General features: G+C 34.2%; 2 protein-coding genes across 2 annotated transcripts in view; one reads left to right on the top strand and one right to left on the bottom strand.

Annotated features, from left to right (window-relative positions):
- The window catches only part of LOC147071349 (G protein-coupled receptor Mth2-like), an 80,100-nt gene extending 72,908 nt beyond the window's left edge, over positions 1 to 7,192 (bottom strand). The window contains exon 1 of the mRNA XM_085947942.1: positions 6,604 to 7,192. The gene's annotated coding sequence lies outside the window, so the exon portion shown is untranslated. The remainder of the gene's footprint in view (positions 1 to 6,603) is intronic.
- The window catches only part of LOC147071347 (RNA helicase aquarius), a 163,512-nt gene that overhangs the window by 120,540 nt on the left and 20,440 nt on the right, over positions 1 to 22,532 (top strand). Inside the window, exons 7-8 of the mRNA XM_085947925.1 lie at positions 18,082 to 18,195; positions 20,236 to 20,339. Coding sequence (XP_085804051.1) covers positions 18,082 to 18,195; positions 20,236 to 20,339 — 218 coding nt within the window. The remainder of the gene's footprint in view (positions 1 to 18,081; positions 18,196 to 20,235; positions 20,340 to 22,532) is intronic.

Below are 22,532 nucleotides of genomic sequence, written 5' to 3'. Positions count from 1 at the left end.
AGTGCCCGTGTTTTCTGATACTTCATATGAATATTCTTGTAAAGGTAAATAATTGTAAAAATATTCGCCAGTAGGCTCAAAGGTAAAACTCGGTGAATCACAATTTCCAGGTTAAGGCGAATTCTTCACTGAGCCTTTTTTAAAGAGGCACCTAGCGGAAAAATACGAAGCTTGCAATTTGAGACATTTTTTTGATAATTTACAATTTCAACTGTATTAATGAATAAATATGTATCTGAAAACATTAAAAATAAAAATATTTTTTATTTTAAGTCAAAGACAAACTTACAATTGTAAAAAATGTAATAAAATGTGAATTTGTTCTATCGGTCCGCACCCTATTATTACATATATTTTATGGTCATATTTATTATTAAAATTTAGTTTATTAAGTTTTCTAAGCATCACCTAAGCGATTTTTGACAAATTCATAGTTTTAATATTTTTATATCTATTTTAAAAAACATCGATTTTTATAAAAAATATAAATGTGTATAACTTGAAATCCTTTTTATTTATATCAAATCAATTATTTTTATCAATATAAATAAAATATTTATATTAATTCGGGTATGTTTGGTTATCTTTTACATTATTTATGTATAATTAAGTTTTTGATATTGTGTTATATTCAATGTATTGAATAAGTAATTTTCCTTAAGAGTTAAAAATGATTTTTTCAATTTAAGATATTTTTACAAATTAAAATTTATTAAAATTATTTTGCTTACGTGTGACAAATTTTATATACAAAAAAAGAACTCAATTCTTTACACAGATTGGCAATAAAATCTTAATTTCATAAAATCGCGACTTTTCCCTTTACGTATGTTGTGCATAGTAAAAAAATATCTTTGCAATCTACGACGAGATTTTACTAAATTATAATTATTGGGTGACCTTGCATGCGGCGGCGATACAGATCTACTGATCCCGTGCACCTCAGCAAGGATGCACTGAGGAACCAACAAAAAATTTAACTGGACCCCAAGACATATGTTTACATGATGCCGATTTTTTTTATTTTAAAATGAAGGCAGTAGGAAATGTACCCCGAACCGCGATAGTGGCCCGAGACTGCGTCACCATTCGCGCGGTTATCCTGACCTTTTAATTAGCACATTTAAATAACACGTTAATTATAACTAATGGCCAAGTACCTCAAACGCGTCAGTCGCGGTGTTAGCACTAAATGAGTTTTAATAATAGTAAATAAACATCGTCTAATATCCAAGTGTGTTTTTTTAATTTGCTTTATATACTCGTACTTATAAATTTTCCTAGTTTAATTGATTTTTAAAAACTAACCAACACTATCTGTAAATTGTTGTCTTGGTTCAATAAAAACAAATGCGTATGACTAACAAAGTTTAATGTGCACTATTTATGGCGGATCTTAACAGCCTACTTCTACTCCTCGTTACTGCCCTGAGCATCCTCCTAGGATCCAACTAATCGAATCGAATTAATTCGCATTTTTTTGTGAAACGTTCGTATGCTGCCTAATTAAAATGTGACACCCATTCTTTCATTAATTGGGTTATAAATAATAGGCTTTAATATGGACCTACATCATACAATATGGTCATTTCCAAAGATTTAAAGCACACACTGTACTTAATTCAGATAATTAAACTCTGCTTGCAATCTCTAATTCTTTTATCATAATGAATCTACTTAGTAAAGAATTCCATTCTAAAATAAACAGAATTATCATTTTGTTGAGCTTTCATTGCAAAATGTCAACAAACCATCTGTGTTTCAAATATTTAACTAAGCAATTGACTTAAATAATACAAACATCACGTCTCATTGTGTATTTGTATAAGCGATATATGTCAGAAATTACTGAATATTGGTACCAATCCAATAAATGAAAATATTCAAACATTATTATTGGTGTAGGTGCATACTGAACATATTTTTCATGTGTAAGATATAATACATACTAATTAGTATAACTGTGACGAACACTCCTTACTAGGCGATCATTTAAAACATACCTTCTTAATAAAAAATAAAATTACAATATAAAAAGAACTTTTTATATATAACGTTTTTAAAATTTCTGTTGAATTATGCTCAATATGCTCAAACTTGTACTTGATAAGAAGTAAATAAAAAAACAAACAAACAAACAAATATAGAATACTGAAATGTCATTTTGACATTTCATTTTAATTTTCATAGTAACGCACGTATATATTAATAATTTAGTTGCTAGGACTACCCCCTTAGCAACCAGTAATAGTCTTTTACTTTTTACGGATTTTTCTGAAATAACTTTTCATACAATTAACTGAAAATGAATTCAATTCTGCTCAAAGATGGCTAAAAGTATTAAAAGAATGCATTGTCATCGTGTTCTGATATATTCTTAAAGTTTCAAATGTCTAGTGGTCGGGAAGTTAGTTAAAAATCGATTGCAAGATTTGTACTGGACAAACAACCACCGGACAAACAAGAATACGAGCTAATAAAAACGTTGTAATAATAATTTTTATTTGCGTATTTAAATAAAATACTTTTATATACTTACTACAAAACATATATTTTTCCAACGACATAATCTGCATAACATCTGAAATCTTGGTGTCTAATTCGTTGAATAAAAGAAATGGTTTATTAAACTTATTAGCAATTTTAAGAAAAGGTCGGTTGGTAATTAAGGAGTTAATTGATACCTACCTTAATTTAATATAGGTACTAAAACCGATAGCCATCATTATAACGCAATTCGATAAGCATTTCATGTAACAAGCAATAGTTAAAATTGTCGTGATTCAATAAGATTCCCGTAGCTTAATTGGAAAAGCATACTGGTGCGAATACAGCAGATCAAATCCCGTCGGGTGTCGTATTTTTTTTCTACAAATGATTTTTTGTAGTGTGTATATGCATACGATGTTTTCAAATTATGTATATTCAGTATTTATAGAATGTTGCATTCTGAAATCTTGTGTCATTTGTTGAATAAAAGAAATAGTTTATTAAGACCACTTATTTAATTGATTGTCTGTTTACGAAGCATATTTATTTGACAGCTGTCACTCGCATAGTAGTGCCATAGGACCACATACATAAATATATTCATAGCCTTTTAAGTGACACAAAAAAATACCATTGGACACATTGATATATCTACTGGCTACACCCATTCCATACAATAAATAACATAGAATTGGCTACTTTTTTCAGAAAGAAGAGGAAAAAAGGTTATGCATCACTGCTTTAGGACAGTTTTAATTGGTCGCAATTACGCTGTCTGCATACCTACATATTGAAACGAGAAAATTTCACAGTCGTTTGTTTCAGTTTAGCAAAAATGAACGCGTAACCCCGCCGAATTGGTCATCTTTTTTTACTTATCTTTATAATAATCAACTTCACTGCTGTCGAACAAAAACTTCTTTGTCCACGTGTTAAAACTGAGAACTTTACTAACAATCCCATCCAGTAATTAATCTAATCACACTTCCATTTTCAAATTAAGAACGTCCCCAAATTTATCAATTCAATTTTACGCTTCCGTGGTGTACGGATCTCTCAATTTACATAATTTGAAGCTTTTTATAATAAAAATATGTCTAAAACGATCAGGAGTGATGCTAGAATTATTATTAGTAAACTTTTGGTTTATTATATTATATGGGTATGTATATAAAATACAATATGCATAGAGTCACAAAATAAGCTTTGACGACTTTTTCTATTTAACTAAATCTAGCAGAAATATACGAAGCTTTCGATTTGAGACATGTTTTTGATAATTTACTATCTATTGTGTTTTAATTAATAAATAAGTAGGTACGTATCTAAAAACATTATTTTTCAAAATTTAGTCAAAAGTTAAACGTACAATTTAAAAACAATGTTTTGAAATATAAATTTGCTATCGGATCTCATCTTATTATTTTATGGCCGTGTTTATTATTAGAATTTAGTTTATTAAGTTTTTTTATAATAATATATTGAAACGAGTTTTGAGTTTTGACTAATTCATTGTTTTTTTTATATTTATTTTAAAAAACATCGATTTAAAAAAAATGTATACTTACTCAACTTGAAATCGTTTAAAAAATATAGCCTCCTATATGTCTTCAAATATTAAAAATATTGAATGCGTGTTGCGTTTAATGAAAAACTTTATGTCTAATATATTATTATGATACAGACGTAAATATTGAAAATAACATATTTTTAACACTTGTTTTAGTTTATCTTATATTTCTCCAAACTCGATAATCGTACCGTCTTACAACCACAACTAGAAGGTAACGCGCTTCCCGTACATCATTTAAACTTGGTTTGCGAAAGAATGTTAAAGTAGGTTGTTCAGCAAACCAGTTTTGGTTATATTATGCATTCCAACTAACTCACTGTGGTGCAACGAATGGGCATTTTTCATTTCGCTGATATCGTAATCTTTTTTCTTTTCTTCTAAAAGAATGCACATTTTAAAGCAGGCATGGATGGGCAACCTGTTTTGGTTCACTTGCCAGAATCAGCGCGGGCCACAAAGCGAGGGCAATATTACTCGTATCAAAATTAGCAATACCATTTTGAAGAAATAAATGGATTTACATGTCTTCTATTGAGATTATTTCTATAATAATAAAAAATATATTCGGTCACATTTACAGACCGAGAACCAAATCTGGCCCGCGGGTTATCGGTTGCCAATGGCTCATTCGTAGTGCAAATACGTCATAGAATTTGAGCGGTTAAAATTAAATCGGTTAATCAACTTTAGTTCTAACTTTTCATATATTTTTTACAACGTTTTTATTAGCCCGTATTCTTATTTGTCCGGTGGTTGTTTATCGAGTACAAATCTTGCAATCGATTTTAACTAACTTCCCGACTAGCTAGACATTTGAAACTTTTAGAATATATCTGAACACGATGCCAATGCATTCTTTTAATACTTTTAGCCATCTTTAAGTAGAATTGAATTCATTTTCAGTTAATTCTGTTTTGTATGAAAAGTTATTTCGGAAGAAATCCCTAATCCAATCCACCATTATTGGTTGCTAAGTGGGTGGTCTTATTAATATTATTAATTATTAATATATACGTGCGTTACTATGGAAATCAAAATGTCATTTCAGTATTATATATATGTTTGTTTGCTTGTTTTTTATTTACTTCATATCAAGTACAAGTTTGAGCATATTGAGCATAATAATTCAACAGGAAATTTAAAAACGTTGTATGAAGAAAGGAAACTGTCAGATCTCGTTTTCTGCTTTTACTGAACTGGTTTTTTGCAAATACGACACATTACCTTTAAGGTCCTGAAATTGCCACTAATCAAATCACTATGCAATAATATAAAAAATAAGTTAAATTTCCAAAGTTTCACCTTGTTCGGTACACAGGTGCTAATGGGGTGAAAATAAATTCTGTTCAAATTTGGGGACGGTCCGGTACTCCAAACATGCAACGTTCTTAAAAAATACTAACTTTTTTGTCAATGAACAAAAAATGTTTGTCGTCGATATTCTTTTCGATATAGTGGAACTTGAATATTGCATTAAGTGCGTGTCGTTGTTTTGCGCTTAGGCTAGAGGGTTTAGCGGGGTGTGGCTGGGCCCTTCTAGTATAATATTCAAATTGTTTTATTTAAACATACTTCTAGTGAATTTTACAATTTACAAATTCAAGACGTTAACATGACATGAAAACAAGGAAATATAAGCAGTATTAGAAAACCATTATAAAAAGAGTAAATACAAAAAATATATGAAAGTACGCCGAATGAGCTAAGTACACCTATTTTGAGAATTTATACAACAACGTCTATCTAAATCCATCCTCACGTAGGTGGAATATATCAATATCCGAAGCGATTTGGTTGAAGACAGTTATTGGTCGCCCAATTGGCATTGCCAATTGCAGGTTGGTTCTGCACCTTGGGTTTACAGCTGACAGTTATCAGGGACACACAATAATGGCAGAGTTCGCATTTACACCTCGTATAAGTCGGAAAAAGTGCCCAAATTAATATAGATATCTTCTGATTTATGATATAATACGCCCACAATGGCCGAGGGGCTTACGCATCACCTTATAATGACGTTTGTCCCAGGTTCAAATCGTGGGTCTGACAAATACATATATGTATTGTTTTTCAATTTATTTTATGTTTGGAGTATGTACATAATAGATTGAGCAAGTGGCTAACATCCATTTGTCGAAAAAACAAAAATCTCCTCTTTGCAGGCCCATTTATGATCCTATCAGGATCGGACATGGTCAAAAGAAAAAGAATAACAATATACTTACTTATTATTTAAATTCAGTAAAAGTGCATCTCGTTCTTCTTAGAAAATGTTATTTTAAGTGTATTACAATATTGAGTGACCAAGTGAAGGAGTCTATTGAAGGCAGCCTTCACTCTGCCCGACAGAAGCAGAGCTCCGTGAGCGAAGATCACCAAGAATAAAGGACAATATACTTGTGATTACAATTCGTGAAACAGCTGATTGTAGTAGCACTAGTAGGAAATAGTAGAAAACTTAAAAAATAAGACAGGTAAAAGTTTTTGTTTATTATGGGCTATAGTGATATTTTATTTAGATAATATATTGTCATTCTTACCTTTTTAATTAGTTACTTTAAAATTTGGTATGTTTTGCTACAACAACTTGTTGTAGATTTCTGTCAGATGTTTTTTGAGGTTTCAATATATTTATTCACATCGAGTGAGTATATTATGTACTTATTTGTTTTTTTTTTATTATTATTTATGGCAAATGAAATCATTAACTTTTGTATTTTTTAAACTGGCACTAAATCAAATACACTTTAAAATGTATTTGTTCGACACTTTTATTCACTTTATTCATTTCACTGAGTCACTTTAAAAATGTCATTATTTTGGCAAGTAATTTACATAAAAATACACGTTATTTTTGTCAAAGTACACATATTCATGGACATTGCGTATTTTCTATTTTTTTCCTTCTATTAGGTATCGTTCATTGATTTGTTGGTTTACTATCATATGCCACTGGATAATATTGATAAATATGTTTTGTTAGTAAACAACATTATCGTGATGGTAATATTTTAGTAAGATGAATATCAACTGTTAGGCTCACATCTGTATGAGAAATTATATTTTACTTTACACGAATGCACGTCTTCGCATCTCTATGGCACAAGCAATACTGACATATTGACACTTAAACACGGAAGGTAATAAATTGTATTGTTTATATAGTCCTACCTGGTTTTATGATAAATGCTGATAACAACTTATTTAATAAATACTTAATTCGTTTTAGATTTCCATATATGTATTTGTTTACAAATAGCGCCTGAACCATACATAATTGTCAGTTTTCTTAAATGAGAATGATATAAGCACAACGCCGTCTATGTCCCGTCCGGGGATGAAGCTATAGATTTCGCTCTTGCTAGTGGTGGTTGTTGCTTATTCTTCGAATGCAATACGATTATCTGTTTGTGTAAAATGGTAATAGATGAATTAATTAATTTGGACGAAATGTTCAATCGAAAATCTTCATTTACTGCGAACAATGCATTATAAGATAATTAATGACTAGCACTACCATTAGTAACTCGCAATCCAGTACCATAATCGGCATTGCATAAACAATACGTAATTATTATAGACACAGTAAAAAGGAATATAATAAAATAAACCTCTCATTAGAATATTACAATTCCATTATATATACTGTTATGTAGACATATATACCTAAAAACAAATAAAAGGAAAAAGGAAGCGAAAAAAATAATATCAGCAATTACAATTGCAAAAAATACATCAAAAGACACGTCGGCTACGCGACACAAAACGTTCAGTATTTTGAGAACAATAATTCGCAAAGATACGTTATGTTACGAATAGTTCGTCCATTGACATAAATTTTACTCTATGAACGGAGATTTTGAACATGTCGATGGACGAACTGTTCGTAACATACCGTATTTTTGCGAATTATTGTTCTCAAATTCCGCTAAGAGAAAGCGGCCAATTTAGTAATTTAAAACAATTGAGGTGTCTGGAAACAAAAACGGCAGTTTTTAAAAATCTATAGACACAAAAACAGCAATATTCTGGTGGCAGCTGGTGAACAATTCCATTTTTGTTTTTATCAATTTTTAAAAACTGCTGTTTTTGTTTCTAGACACCTCAATTCATTAACAGGCATCCTTAGTATATAAAAAAAAAATAGTTCTGGCGTCCTTGCTTAAGATCTTATGTATTATTGAATACAATAATTAGTAGTGGAATAAAAAAATTAAAAAGTATATAGGTACACACGAAAATCATTTGGAAACTTATGGTCGTCACAGAAAATACCACGTGTGTACCTACCCGGTTTAACATGGTTACCTTCGAAATTTAATGTGAACATATGAATTCAACGCATTTCCGGACCCTACAAGTCGGCGAATTTTTTTTAAATGCTGATATTTCATCACTTATTGTTGAGGTCATACGAGGATAATATTATGTTATAATAAAAATAATGTATAGGTAATAGCCCTATAGCGAGTACCGTAATTAGGCAGGTGAAACAGGTGCACAGTCACAGCGCTCAGGACATAGGGCCCTGAAATAAAACTGACAAATATATGGCAAATCGTCTCTGTTCTGGCAGAACACACTAACTGGAATATACTAGTTTTGAGTAATTTGACTTTGAAGTTGTTAAAATGTTTGAATTGGTCTATCATGTGAGTTTATTAATTAATCCTAAAAAGCATGACTTTAAAATAAAGACTATTTATTAAGAAGGTTTCCAGACGGTAAAGCTTGAAATAAGGAACATTTTGGTTTAACTAACTCAATATGTCATTTTTTTCGAATTAGTGTCTTCTGCCAGAACAGTGACGAAATATGATGGTGCATGTTTTATATTTATGGGCAGTAATGCGATATCTTAGATTTAAACTCAAAACTAATCAAAACTATAAGTTCGCATCTCGTTCTACAGTCAGTGATTCTCAACCGGGTAACTTAAAACCAATTTGGCTGTTGAATAAAATTTGTCACCTATTTTTAAACAATGAAAAATTTTAAAGTTTTGCTTGATTACCTAGATACGAGTATCGAGTCGTCGGTATTATTGAAGTGGCGAGATAGGGGATTCTTGTACTATCGAGGAATGTTACATTTGTAAATAATGAACGTCGCTGCCTTCCTTCCTTCACTCTGCCACGACCCAGCATTGGAGCATAGAGCAAGCATAAGTTCGCACCACTTCCCTCGATCCATTGCCAACTCTTGCGCCTCCATTCCAGACTTGCAGCGCGTAGATCGCTTTTGTAGCACCGCTGCAGGGTGAGGGAGGGCCGGCCATGACGACGGAACCCTTAAGAAGTGTCGCACTCTTTGGTGGCATCCGGAACACATGTCCCAGCCACGTAAAACGCCTCTTCGTGATTACCTCAATCACCGAAGGCTGCTGTGTCTGCTCACAAACTCGGGTGTTTGTAACGCGGTCGTACCAATGTACCCCTAAGATTCGGCCGAGACATCGAATCTCAAAGCTCAAAAGCCGATAACATTTGAAGCTTAGTAAGATGCCATGTCTCACAGCCAAACAGAAGCACAGGTAGCACGCACGCGTCGACCAAACGACATTTGGTCCTCATAGAATACAACCTTGACCTCTATGTGCCTGCAAGTTGGCTGAATGCAGACCCCACCATACCCATGCGGATTCTAAGCTCACTAGAAATGCCACCACCGTCGGCAACCGTGGTACCCAAGTATTTGAACCTGGCCTTCAGGGTCCACGACTTTACTTGTAAATCTCTGTAATTTCATCACTAAATATATCTAGAACATATTATCACACATTAAAATACTCGTACTACAGATAATTATTTATTCGAAGATTAGGACGTGGCGTAGGACGTAAGTATTTCTTATCAAATACTCATAATATTACTAGAAATATCGATTATTCTCTGTTTTAATAACATACGATATTATTGCACCATCGATTAAAACCAAATTCTAGAATTATCGGTAAAAAAGCATTGACAGTTTTTGACATCCCTGGATACATATTATAATACATAGTTATTAAATTTAAATGGTCATATTTCTAAGACGAATTGATAATTATTCTTCAATTGTGAGAGGTTTTCAACCTACTGTATACGAAATATTAAATTGTAAATTAAGTATGTATGTAAGTAGTCATTGCCGACTCAAGTAGAAAGCCAATACATTCACAACGACTGGTCCTACTTTTTCCGCCCCTCCCGTTGTTGTCTATGGGTGACCTGTCATTGTTCTATAGAGTGCTCATACTGACGCGTCTGTCGTGTTCACAAAGTGAATGGTTTGATTTGGATAGATGAGTTACATGATGAATACTACACTAGTATTAACACATCTTCTACAAATGTAATGCATATATCAATGGTACATTTTTTTGGAAATCGATATTACTACCACTGATTTTTGTGTGAAGGACTAGTCTGACTTTGATAGCTGATGATGAATAACAGGAATGTATATTATTCATAAATAACACTGATAGTTCATATATTTCATTTGAGATTTTTTTATAATTCAATTTGAAACGAGAAAGGGGGAATCAATATGTCAAGCAATCTGGTAGCTGATTTTGACAGCTGAACAGTGGACCACTCGTTGCTTGTGCGAAAAGATACGCTCAGTCTTTATTAATCTAAAGATGGCGCTGAAGTAGTACGTCGCGTACTGTAATTTTTAAGGCATTCAATGTTTGCTAATTGCTTTAAGATTCTGACGCGGCATGTCTAAAAGACAAGTCAGCTGACGATACAAACGGACACTAACAATCGTAATAATTACGACCATTAGATCACTTGCCATCGATAGTCTTTTGTGGATGCGACAGATCGCAATAACTCGTAGAATCATTTGTAAATTTTTGAAAACGTTGACTTGAAAGTCGATCGCCATTAGTGGGTAGCTCAATTTGGAAAGCACTTCAGTGTTTTGGCATCTTCGACTCGCAGCCCGAAACGCATGCGATTTGTTGATGGTATCACTAGATGTTTTTTTTCAAATTAAAAAGTCGCATTCGACCAATCTGCGGAGCTCCATTTGTCAACGTATGTTTTATGAATAACGATGACGTCACATCGACGTATTCGACACGTTGCAGACGAAACGAGTTTTGATGTGCGAGCCAGCTAAGAGTGTAATTAATTGATGACTGCGCGTATCGTTTACAGGGAAAAAACTCTAATGCATACTATCATACAGACGCAACTTTTGAAAGTAACATATTTTTGAACACATGTTTGAGTTTATCCCATATTTCTCCACATTGGAGAATTAAACTTTACAGTCTCACCCTACTACTCTTATTCTTGTGTAAGCTGGTTGTTAATTATCGCGGAGCGTGCTGTAACGGGTACCAATAATAATTGTGATCCAGGGATCAAAATTGTTGAGAGCAGCTGACGTAAGGGATGGGCATGTGAAATATTTGTGTACGTCACTTTAACTGGAATGAATAATGTTTTTCTTATTAAAACTTTATCATATTATGACGATAGATCCTACCTAAGTACCTCTGTATTTAATCGCATGATTTTGCAAGAACATCGTTCATTTGTAATTAGGTATTATAAATAATTATAGTATTGATTCATCATGTATGGCTCCATGGCTCAATTTACTAGGGTACTAGAACTATCCAGTTAAAAACATGTGATAGTTGGGTGCAGTGGCGCACCCAGGGGGGGGGGGGGGGGACAAGGGGCCCTGGCACCCCCCAAACATGAAAATTATCAGAATGATTTTAAATAAACTAGGCTTACACAAATAACACGGCAAAAAAATGATTTGTAATTCTCTAGCACCCTTTTTAGAAAAATTTCTTAGATTTTAATTTCTAACACAAAATTTTCGAAACACTAATGTCGGGTTTTTTTAGAAACCCGTTCCCTAACGAACTGTCAAAAAATTTTCGGTGTCCACCCGAATTCCGGAGTGGTATAGGTCATGGCTGGGGAGGGTTGACAGGTCTAGCCTGGGAGCCCGGGCTGTGGGGGGCCCGGCGTGTCGGGTTGACCAGATAAGTGAGATAAACACATATCATAAATTAGCTTTAATAGTAAAAAAAGTCGCCTGCGGCGCTATTATACTTCATGACTATGAACATTTTAATTTATATAAATGTCCAATATATTTTCTGATTATTATGTGTCGACAGCTCCATTATTAAAGTAGATGACGTACTGAAAATCGCCAATAATTCGCTGTATAAGTACCCTCAATTTGCACTAAAACACAATTTGAAAAACGTTAATGTAGTGTTTCACACTGCCTTTAATCTAAGCGGTGGATAGGGGGCCCGCCAAATACCCTAGACTGAGGGCCCGTTTCAGGATGTGGGGCCTTGGTGTCGGTACACCGAGTGCAAGACCGATAAACGAGGTATTAGGCTGTGTTGTGTTGAGTAGGTTTGTGTATAAGTTAAATGCAATAATACTTTTTTTGTCCGTTTTCAATTAATATTTTGGAACCTCACAAAACCAAAAATCTACGATAAACATTCGGCAAAAAGAACGACTACACCCACTACAGTCGGTGGTAGAGTAAATCAAAAGAACTTTTTTTTTCGGTGGAATTCGGCATAATTATTGTAGCTCTCTAGACCAGTGTTTCCCAAACTTTCGACATCTGTGTACCCCTTCTATAATTTTCGTAACACTGAGTACCCCTCGTCAAAAAAAATGCATATAAGTACTTTAATAACAATCAAAATATATTTATAATTTCCTTTTGTAGTAGGTACATAAACAAAATAATAATAAACGAAAAATAAAATTCATTCATAATAAAATATAAATAAAAGTTATATTATAAAAAGTAACATTCATTATAATCAATGAAAAGGATGAAATTGTTTATGTTAAAACGACAGATGATCGTAATTTGGTTCCCCGGTTATTAATTTTAATCTGAGATGCGGTTCCACACCCAAAAGGCTGTTCCTTTTTCTGACATGAAGTTGGAAAAGGCAAGATGTATTTCAGGAATTTCTCTGTTGAAACTGGATACACATGTTGCATTTGTAACCTGAATGATGTTAAAGTATACTCCTTATATTTATTTTGCAAGAATCCGTCTGAAACTACTCGTAATTCCAACAATTGCTCTTCTTCCGCATGCGATAAACCTTCTAGCATGGATGTTGTGTTAATGCTTGTTGCACCAGGCGCAGTCATAGCCCGGTGCAGCGCATACCAAACTCTTCCCGTACCCCAGGGGGTACGCGTACCACACTTAGGGAAACACTGCTCTAGACCAAGCGGGTAGCACAGCCGATATTATTTGAGTTATGTTTTAGCATACTAGGTGCACATGTCCACTATGACTCTAATTCAATAAAAACTAGGAGAAACTGTACAAATATATCGCCGTGTATTGTGAAAATAAGTATATGAAGAAGAAAAAGAGCCTATGGGACTAATTTACATTCTCCTCCTTGCCCCCCCCCCCCCAATATTAAATCCTGAGTGCGCCACTGGTTGGGTGTCGTTGAACAAAATTGCCAGAGCTGTTAGGTTTCGGCCACATAATAGGTAGGTGCTTCGCTAGTGCTAAGCTAGGTGCTATGCTTGTCTACTAAAAACACTACTGCCACATTGCATGTTACGTGCTTAGCCCTTACAGACCCTGCACTCACTCTTGTGAGGGTCACTTTAGTATGGAATAAATAATTATTTTGGTAGTGTATGTGGTTTGGCCCTGGCTCACATGAAAGTGAGTGTAGTTGGCAGAGTGAAAATAGTCATCCTTAATTCTACACGTGCGTCGGTTGGCGACACTGGAACATTGCAAAGTGACATTTTGACAGCACTGTGTAAGGAGCATTCTGTGTGAGTACTTTATTGATTTTATTACCAAAAAATTGTTCCCAATGATATTTTTGGGATGAATAATGTAATAAACATATCCTGCAACATATTTAACTAGTTTTTGAAGTCATAACTATAAATTTATTATGTTTTTGACATGTTCAATCTTGTGACTCACGTTTGTGAGTGCCAGGTCTCAACAGTCACTAAATTACCAATTTTCATCTTTTTACTCATTAGGAATTTCATATTATTTGAAGATTAAAGAACTTAATTATATTGATTTATGTTGTCATACATGTTGTTTATATTTATTATATTTATTTTAGATTTCAAAATGGAAAATATTGAAGCTGATAAATAATTTAATAGGAAATGGAGATAATTCCGATGTTGAGTAAAAAGACGATGATGAGAATGATTTTGATTACATTCCGCCAACTATCGACAAAGATGACTCATCAGATTCGAATTTTGACACCGATGGTAATTTGTGGAACTTAGATGTAGCACCACAACCATCCACTACAACCATAGGTTTTATTCTTGTACATCAATTTTATTAGTAATTTCCAACTAATTAATATTGTATTTAATATATATTGTTATAATTGTTCATTGTGCCCCATATTAAAAATAAAAAAATGTCTCAAAATCGTAAAAAACAGTTCTTTACATTTTACATTTCAACTTTCCATTCCTATTATTGTAGTGTTTGAGACCCGACCATCACAAATGTGAGGGTCGCTTTTTCTAAATAACGAAGAAAGTAAAAAAAAAAATATATTTTTGATTTCTTCAAACCCATTTTAGATATGTTTTAAAAAGAAAACCGTTAAAAGTATTCAATTTTAGGCTTGGGTCTGTAAGGGTTAGGTAGATACAAATTCATTTGACATTTAGGAGCGCTCAAGTCAACAACGATGTCACTCTCAAAACTAACCAGAAAGTTACTTCTCACAGAGAATTTAAGTTTAAAATTTCATCTCTCTGCCTCACAATATTTTTTCGTCTTCTTTTCACACTACGGCCCATGCGTCATTATTCATAACGTCAAAATATACGGTGTTTGACGTTTGTCATACTGAAGAAACATCCGCCATTTGCAAAATCACTAGGTGACACAATAAAAATAACCAACACGTTTGTTCGCCGGGAGACTCACGAGGTGACTAATCATGGCGTAGCGAGGCAGTGTTGCCATCTTTTCAAAGTGGAAATATAGTACAGAACCTCCAAAATTATAGTATTTGAAGAAAAATTATAGTACGCGTTGTCATCTGTTGAAAATGTATAGGTTTTTTTGTTTCTCAATCAAGTCTCTAACCATGTCAAAGGATTCATGTCGAGCAATTTTTTTCCAAGTTCTCCAAATCTTATTATATTGCGAAATTATAGTACCTACTTTGCACCAATTTATCGAATGAAAATATCAAAATTTTAGTACTTTTTACATATTTTTTCCGATATTCAAAATTATAGTATTTTGGGCGTACTATACCTACCTGTTTTATATCGTACATAGTACGCGGACCAAAATTATAGTACAAATACTATAATTATAGTACGGTTAGAAACACTGTAAGCGAGGTGCGAAGCGTGCAGTGTGGCTATTGCGATAGTATAGTGTGCGTCCGCTTGCTAGGATATGTCACCTAGCACGTAGCCACCAAGCAAGGCAGCTGCCTATGTGGCCTTAGCCTTACGGTTACATGTAAATTGTACGTATTTCATTTCACCGTAAAAGTAGTAGTTAAATAGTTCGCCGTGAGCTTTCTTATCGGAAAGAGATGACCGTTTACTACACAGTCATCATCTCTATAGCATCGAGATGTAAACAATACGCGTTGTTCTGTACCTATGTCTAATTTAATTGTATACCTATTTTATACTGTCTTTCCCTTGTATTTCGGTAGTTTTTATTATGTATTTTGTGTTATGCTAATATGTTTTCGGTAAAAGTAGGTTTACAGGAAGCCAGGCGAGAACCGAGCCAATTTTCATAGCCGATTTTGGCAAAATTCATGAATTCAAGAATGAAAACCTAATCTAACCTAACAAATAATCCAGTATATCGGCTATTCAAATTTTCTTTGCCTCTGGCTTTCTGTAAACCGACGAGAACCGTGTTTTATTTAGACATGCATTTATCTCAGTACTATCCGACCCAGAGGTTGGTCTTTAATATGCGACCATATATTTCCGATACAATATTTCACAGTGAAGTGTGATACGCCCATTGATATACTACTAGATGAGCAGTTCCTATACAAGTGTCATTTTAAAAATGTACCACAAAAGATATTACGAATATCGTCTTATAATATTTCCTTGTATGTATAATGCGTTAAGACCGTTAACATGGATTCCCGAATTTCACCCGTATTGCCCTGGCTGTAAAACTAAATTTGCGTTCTTGGAATAGTGAACCTAAGGGTAGCTGCAACGCAAAACAGACAGAGCAAGTCGTCATGCGCTGACTATTAGTTAGAGTAAGATGCAAGCTAGATCGGGCTTACTCAGTAAGTTTAACAAAGGCCGAGTCGCTGAAAATCGGGCATCATTTTAAGAAGCATATGATTCATCCAGTAGTATATCAATGGATACGGCGAAAGGCATACGTACAAATTTCCGGACACGAGATGTTACAACCACTGATTTTGCCTCACAAGTAAATAAATTATATGTGAAAAGTTTTCCGTATACTTTATGTTGATATTAGAATTATATTATGAAAGATATATATACGATATGATATTATTTTATTTCACACAGATAAACATATATTTTTGATATACGTACACATTACCGGTGTGTGAAATGCTCGACGAAGAACATATTGTCATCCGGTATAATTGCTATTCTATGTGACGTCTCGTGAAAGTAGGCAGGCCATGCGTTGCTTAGGGGTGGCAAATTAAGTAACGAATACCTACTACCTATCATTACAACTTTTGAAAGCAGCGGCGATCATCCACGAAGCGGACGATGAGAATGCCTTGTTATAAAGTACCGAAATCTTTGTTTAAAGAAATCACAAGGGGGCCTTCAAACTTTTCAGTACCTCAGATGTTCACTTAGGTACCTTAAATGATCGCTGTTTGAAAGATACAGTCAGGCAGTCTTCATTATGTATAGGTATGTAAAATGTATGTTGTTATGTCAAACGCAAGACAGGACATGCTACGTGCGGCCACACTTGGAAGCTCAAGGTTAATTCGGATATTTTCGTACGTTTTCGGTAGTCTTCGACATGATCGTACATACAAAATTAGAAATTGTTCTGATTCGGTCACGAGTCCATATAACGACGTGATCTTTCACGATTGGGGGCGATCGTGGTAGACGGTCGGGCCAAACGGTTGGCCTGAGAATTTGCCAATGTAATTTGAGTTTAGGCTCACTGTGGCTGAACCGATAACATCGATTTATGGATTAAAAGATGCATACGGACAAGGTGCATATGCATGTCAATGTTTTACGTTGATAGGATATAATATAATTTATATAGAGGAAAAGTCAATGATCGATGTAGAAATGGAGGTTTCCCAAATGATAGTCCGACCATCGTTGTAATAGTACGCACCTACTTATTACTACCTATAATATAATATTAGTACTGTGATACGGAGAAATGCAATACGTACAATTTACATGCACCCCTAATCAGTGCTCCACGAGCTGTGTCCAAACCAGTCAGAGCCTTGGGGTTGCATATGCCTAAAATTGCCACTGTATACAACGGTGGTTATTAAGGGTTTTTTTTGAGCCCGATATAAGCCAAATTTTGATTTCAATAAGTCGATGGTTGCGGTCGTCGTTATGGCACGTAGCGCCATCCTGTTGAAACTACATTTCGTCTGGATGAGTGTTGTCCATAAAAAAAAAAAATCAACGCGAGTTTCGGCCTCATTTTAGGAGAAATAAGATTCTATGTTGCTAGCAGTGTGTAAACCGCACCAAACGGTGCATTTTTGTGGATGTATGGAGTCTGTAGTTTATCTTCTGGATTGGTCTCACTCCATATGTGGCAATTTTGCGTATTAATAAACGCGTTAAGCCGAAAATGAGCCTCATCTCTGTTCGCTATTTTGCGATAAAACGATTGTAATTAATTGTTGTAAAATAGTAGTACTCGTAGTATCATATCTCTGTTTGACTGTTAACAACCCTTTCGTAAGTTCTACCTAAGCAACAAAAATCTTTATTATATTTTTTTTGTTTCAGCTTCTGGATATGCTCAAGTTCTACGCACGGTTCGAGATCAGTGACGAGAGTGGAGATCCTCTGACGGATCATGACATGACCCTCAATCATTACTACCGCATCACTTCTCTACAGGTTAGTACCCACGATATAACTTCAACTAAACAGGGGGGGGAGAGGGCTGAAAATATTGTAACAAAAGTCGTCCGTTCCGTAACTTGTCTAAAATGCACAATAAAAATATGTGGTGACCTGCTCCAAGGCCGACTATATTCAGACCTTAGCACTGAATTGCAAATTAACACGGTAGTGTTAGTTATTGATTATCTTCGAATGCAATGCGGTAATCCGTTCGCAATGGAGACAACCGGTTTGACACCTGACCACTACACCAGTCAATTTTTGACAGGCCACGTTGGATTCACTGCCAAACTCTTTGAACTTGGACTTGTCACCCGACCAACATGTCCACGTGGCGGAGTACTACAGGATGCAAACCACATCATCTGGGAATGTTCGAGAATGTGCTCCGAAAGGAAAGAAATGCTCAAGTCGGTCCAAACAGCTGTTAGGCCCATTGGACCGTTCGACCTGGTCGCCGCATAGGCTAATTTTATTGTATTTAAGAAAACTGCGTGTCCTATTGCGGACGTGAAGATTTCATCACATAGTTTTGTATGTCCGTATTGTTTTAGATTTGTTTTTGTGCTATATAATTATAATTAGAATCATTTGTTTTTGTTAGTTCACTATGCTCCTCTCTCCTATTGGCATTTTTATTAAAAAGCAAACTCAGTCAAAGCACACTTAAGTTCGTGGCGACCTTAATCTTGGGGCATCGTGATACGCTTTGGAGAGGTCTATGTTTGTTTGTATTGTTCGCAATAAATGAAGATTTTCGATTGCATATTTCGTTAAAATTATTGCAATTTATTTCAATGTGCAACACTCATCATTGTCCACATAGTTTCCCATATTGCATTCGAAGTATGAGCAATAACTAGCACTACCATCGAAGTTTATAATTTTGTGTCATGGCCTGATTATAGTGGGCCTTGGTCCGCACCAAGATAACATAAATGTGCAAGGACAATTATTAAGGTGACGATTCTTTTGATATTAATTATTTAAATACCAACATCATTTTTCCAAATCCCGCCATCAATTTTGTTCAATGTTCAAAGGTTTTAATGTGCTTTCCCCCAGCAGCACAATGCTTATCTGCCTCCAGACGACGTCATTAGACTGCCTGTTAGGGCTAAGACATACAGCACTGCAGTTGCAGCGCGTCGACAGTTGTCTTACATGATTCTAAATGTAACCTATTTGATTTTTCTACCCAACTGGAGATTCTAATCGCATGTATTTGGAATCAAGTAAGACCTGCGTGGACGCGCTAAAACTGCAGTGCTGTGTGTCTTGCCCTTGGACGCAAACGAGACGTAAACCAAAATAATATTTCCAGTTACAATTGGGTTTCTGCCAGAGACTTTGGACTATACATAGAAGGAACATAAAACGTTTATTATACCTATGTGTTATGTAATTTGAAACTATTTGGTAAGCGCATGAAGCATGGTTTTGTTGGTAAACTGCGAGAAAATTAACATCGTTCAATTGCTGTCCCGATTTTATTACTCACGCAATAGCGGCCATTTTTAAAATGTTCAATGAGATTATTTACTCGAGTGCTGGTTAGAAACGGTTTTACATAAATTTTACAGGATTTTTCAACTAAATAATAATGACAAAGTGTAGGTTGCTTTATCTACCTACTCATCGTAATGGTTTATCATTTTATACACCCTACAAATTGGCAAATAAATGTCATAGAAGTAGTGTGAAGTTATCTGCAATTGCGGTCCTTGTAACTAACTTAATCGGTGGACCAATGTCCTTTTTTTCGCTTAAATTTCTGACGGAAGAAATATTATTAATATCTTTAGTTTTTCTGCCATTCACAATGACGTTTTGTTTTTTTGGCAAAATTTAAACGGAAATATGAAATCTTTAGCTAGGTACTTACAACGATTTAAAAATTATTTTCCATCTTATATGACAACATTTCCTGTGCAAAAAACATGCCCCATTGAAATAATACAATTTGACATGCCCCATAATTTTTCAGATATTTCAGATTGCTGCCAAAAATATCTATTTCTGTTTTATTTACAGAAAGCTGCATTCTCTAAGTTTCCAGACCTGCGGATGTTTTCTCTCGCCAATGTTGCCAGCGTCGATACGAGAGAGAGTTTGCAAAAACATTTCGGCAATTTGAGGTATGGCAAATACGAATCGTCCCAGAATCCCGCCAAATTTATTGATTCTGATATCAATCAGGATTATGAATCTGGTGATTGCTTACTTATACAATTATTCAACTCTTCATATTATTACAGTGGTTATCAAACTTATCCCTTTCATGGTGCTAGTAGTTGTTAATCAAGAGTTTTTTTGGCGCCATAAAGAGCATACTCGCAAAAATTATACCTACATGTTGCTATTTATTTTAGAGTGTTCATCTGTTATCTCTAGAGATGCCTTAAAAATCAGTAAGCAGATTCATTATCATATTGTCATGTGAGCGATTTTTTAGCTCTTCTTCGATACATGCGTATCTATTCTATACACAAGGCTGCTATCGGCGGCTATCGAGGGTAGTTTATCTGCTGATGCTTATTAAACATTATTTCTCTTCAGAATTAAATTCAACCAAAAAGTTTGGACTCCAAATAGAAGGAGTCTTATTCGCATTATTACCATTTTAAATATTTTTCTCCCTAACTCTTTTGTTTACTTACATGATTTGAATGATTCACAAGCATAGCCAAGTCCATTCTGGTCATTTTTGAGTAAGCTGTGTTGTTCAAACATAATATTTAAATATTTATTATTCTGTAAGGGTATGAATTTCCCTCACATAATAACTTAAAGGTACTCAAAATAACATTCAGAATTGTAATCATACAGAATTAGAAATACTCAAAAATAACCAATATGGACTTGGTTCACTATGCTTGTGAACCACTTATTTTTGATGGAGGATTCATGCATTTATAACGTTAATGAGTCAAAATAATCCGATGTAAAATAGTTGGGATTTGTAATAGTTCAGAATCAATATTTCATATTTCAATGTTGCATTTTTGCATTAGTGGAAAATTAATGTAATTTAAAGCAGTGACGTCCCTAGATAAAATGCCGCCCCTAGGCAGCGCCAAAATGCCGCCTCATTTTTTTATACATTATTTTTATCATCCTTTCATGAGTCAAATATCTAAGAAATGTGTTGTATGGATACATTACTAACAAAATATCAGACTAATTATATCTGCCCGCTATATATAATCTGCTCGTGTCGTTTCTGATCAGCGAGGACGTCAAAGGGCAACGGAAGTAAACTAGATATTGCAAACCCGACAAATCCAGTGAGCTGATTTTTTTTAATGGAAAGATATTTTAGTTATTACTAAGTTAGGTAGGTTCTTAGCTATTTCTATATACATATTCCAAATGATTTTCCTCGATTTGCCGCTCTTCGAGTAACTGCCGCCCCCAAGCGACGCTTAATATGCCTACCCCCACGGGACGTCACTGATTTAAAGCAATGGCGCGTGCCAAAATTCCTTCACGCAGAGGTATTAAGAGGAAAACTGTATTATTTGGCAAAGCAATTAAAACACATAAATGAAACGATCTATTTCGTGTTTATGCTACATGACCCAAGGCCGGTTATATTCATGGCGTGACAATGAATTGCGAATTACCATGATATTACAAGCTATTTGTCATCTTCGAATGCAAACCGATAACCTGTTTGGAATAAATGAAGATTTTCGATCGCGTATTTCGTTTAATTACTACCATTTATTTCAATATGCAATAATCATTATTTTCTACAAACAGTTTACCATATTGCATTCGGAATATTTGCAATAATTAACACTACCATCGAATTTTACAGTTTCGTGCCACGGCCTGACTATGGTGGGCCTTGTACATTATACTGTTATTAATGTCTTTAATATCTACTGATAAGTGTTTCTTTGTATTTTTTTTGTGTTAGTATAAAATTTTTATATTTACAAATAACATTGATAAAATCGGTCAAAAATAAATCTAGTATAATTTATACTATTTAAGACATTTATTGTTAATATTATATACGTTCAATCTTGGAAATACATAAGTTTAATGGAGTAAGTAATATTGTAATATAAATAATAATGTCATTTAATATGAGATTGCTGTTTCTGATAGTAAAGCAAATCATGGTGTACTTATGGGCTTTCCGCTTCATAAATTTAATTAGTCAGCCAAATATGAAACTGCCGTAAAACGTATGAGATCGTGGTGGAATTACTTGTTAATAATGCGAAGCATTGTTTTTTTCCAATCTTTCTCATTTTTAGTAATTTATATGAAAAAATAAAATGAATCAACAACTTACACATCAAATTTCATTCAAACTC

This window comes from Rhyacophila brunnea, unplaced genomic scaffold, assembly GCF_057557595.1.
Source record: "Rhyacophila brunnea isolate RB1 unplaced genomic scaffold, BYU_Rbru_1.0 scaffold_20, whole genome shotgun sequence".
NCBI lineage: Eukaryota > Metazoa > Arthropoda > Insecta > Trichoptera > Rhyacophilidae > Rhyacophila > Rhyacophila brunnea.
The sequence above is the reverse complement of the archived record's forward strand: the minus strand, read 5'-3'. Positions and strand labels throughout refer to the sequence as shown.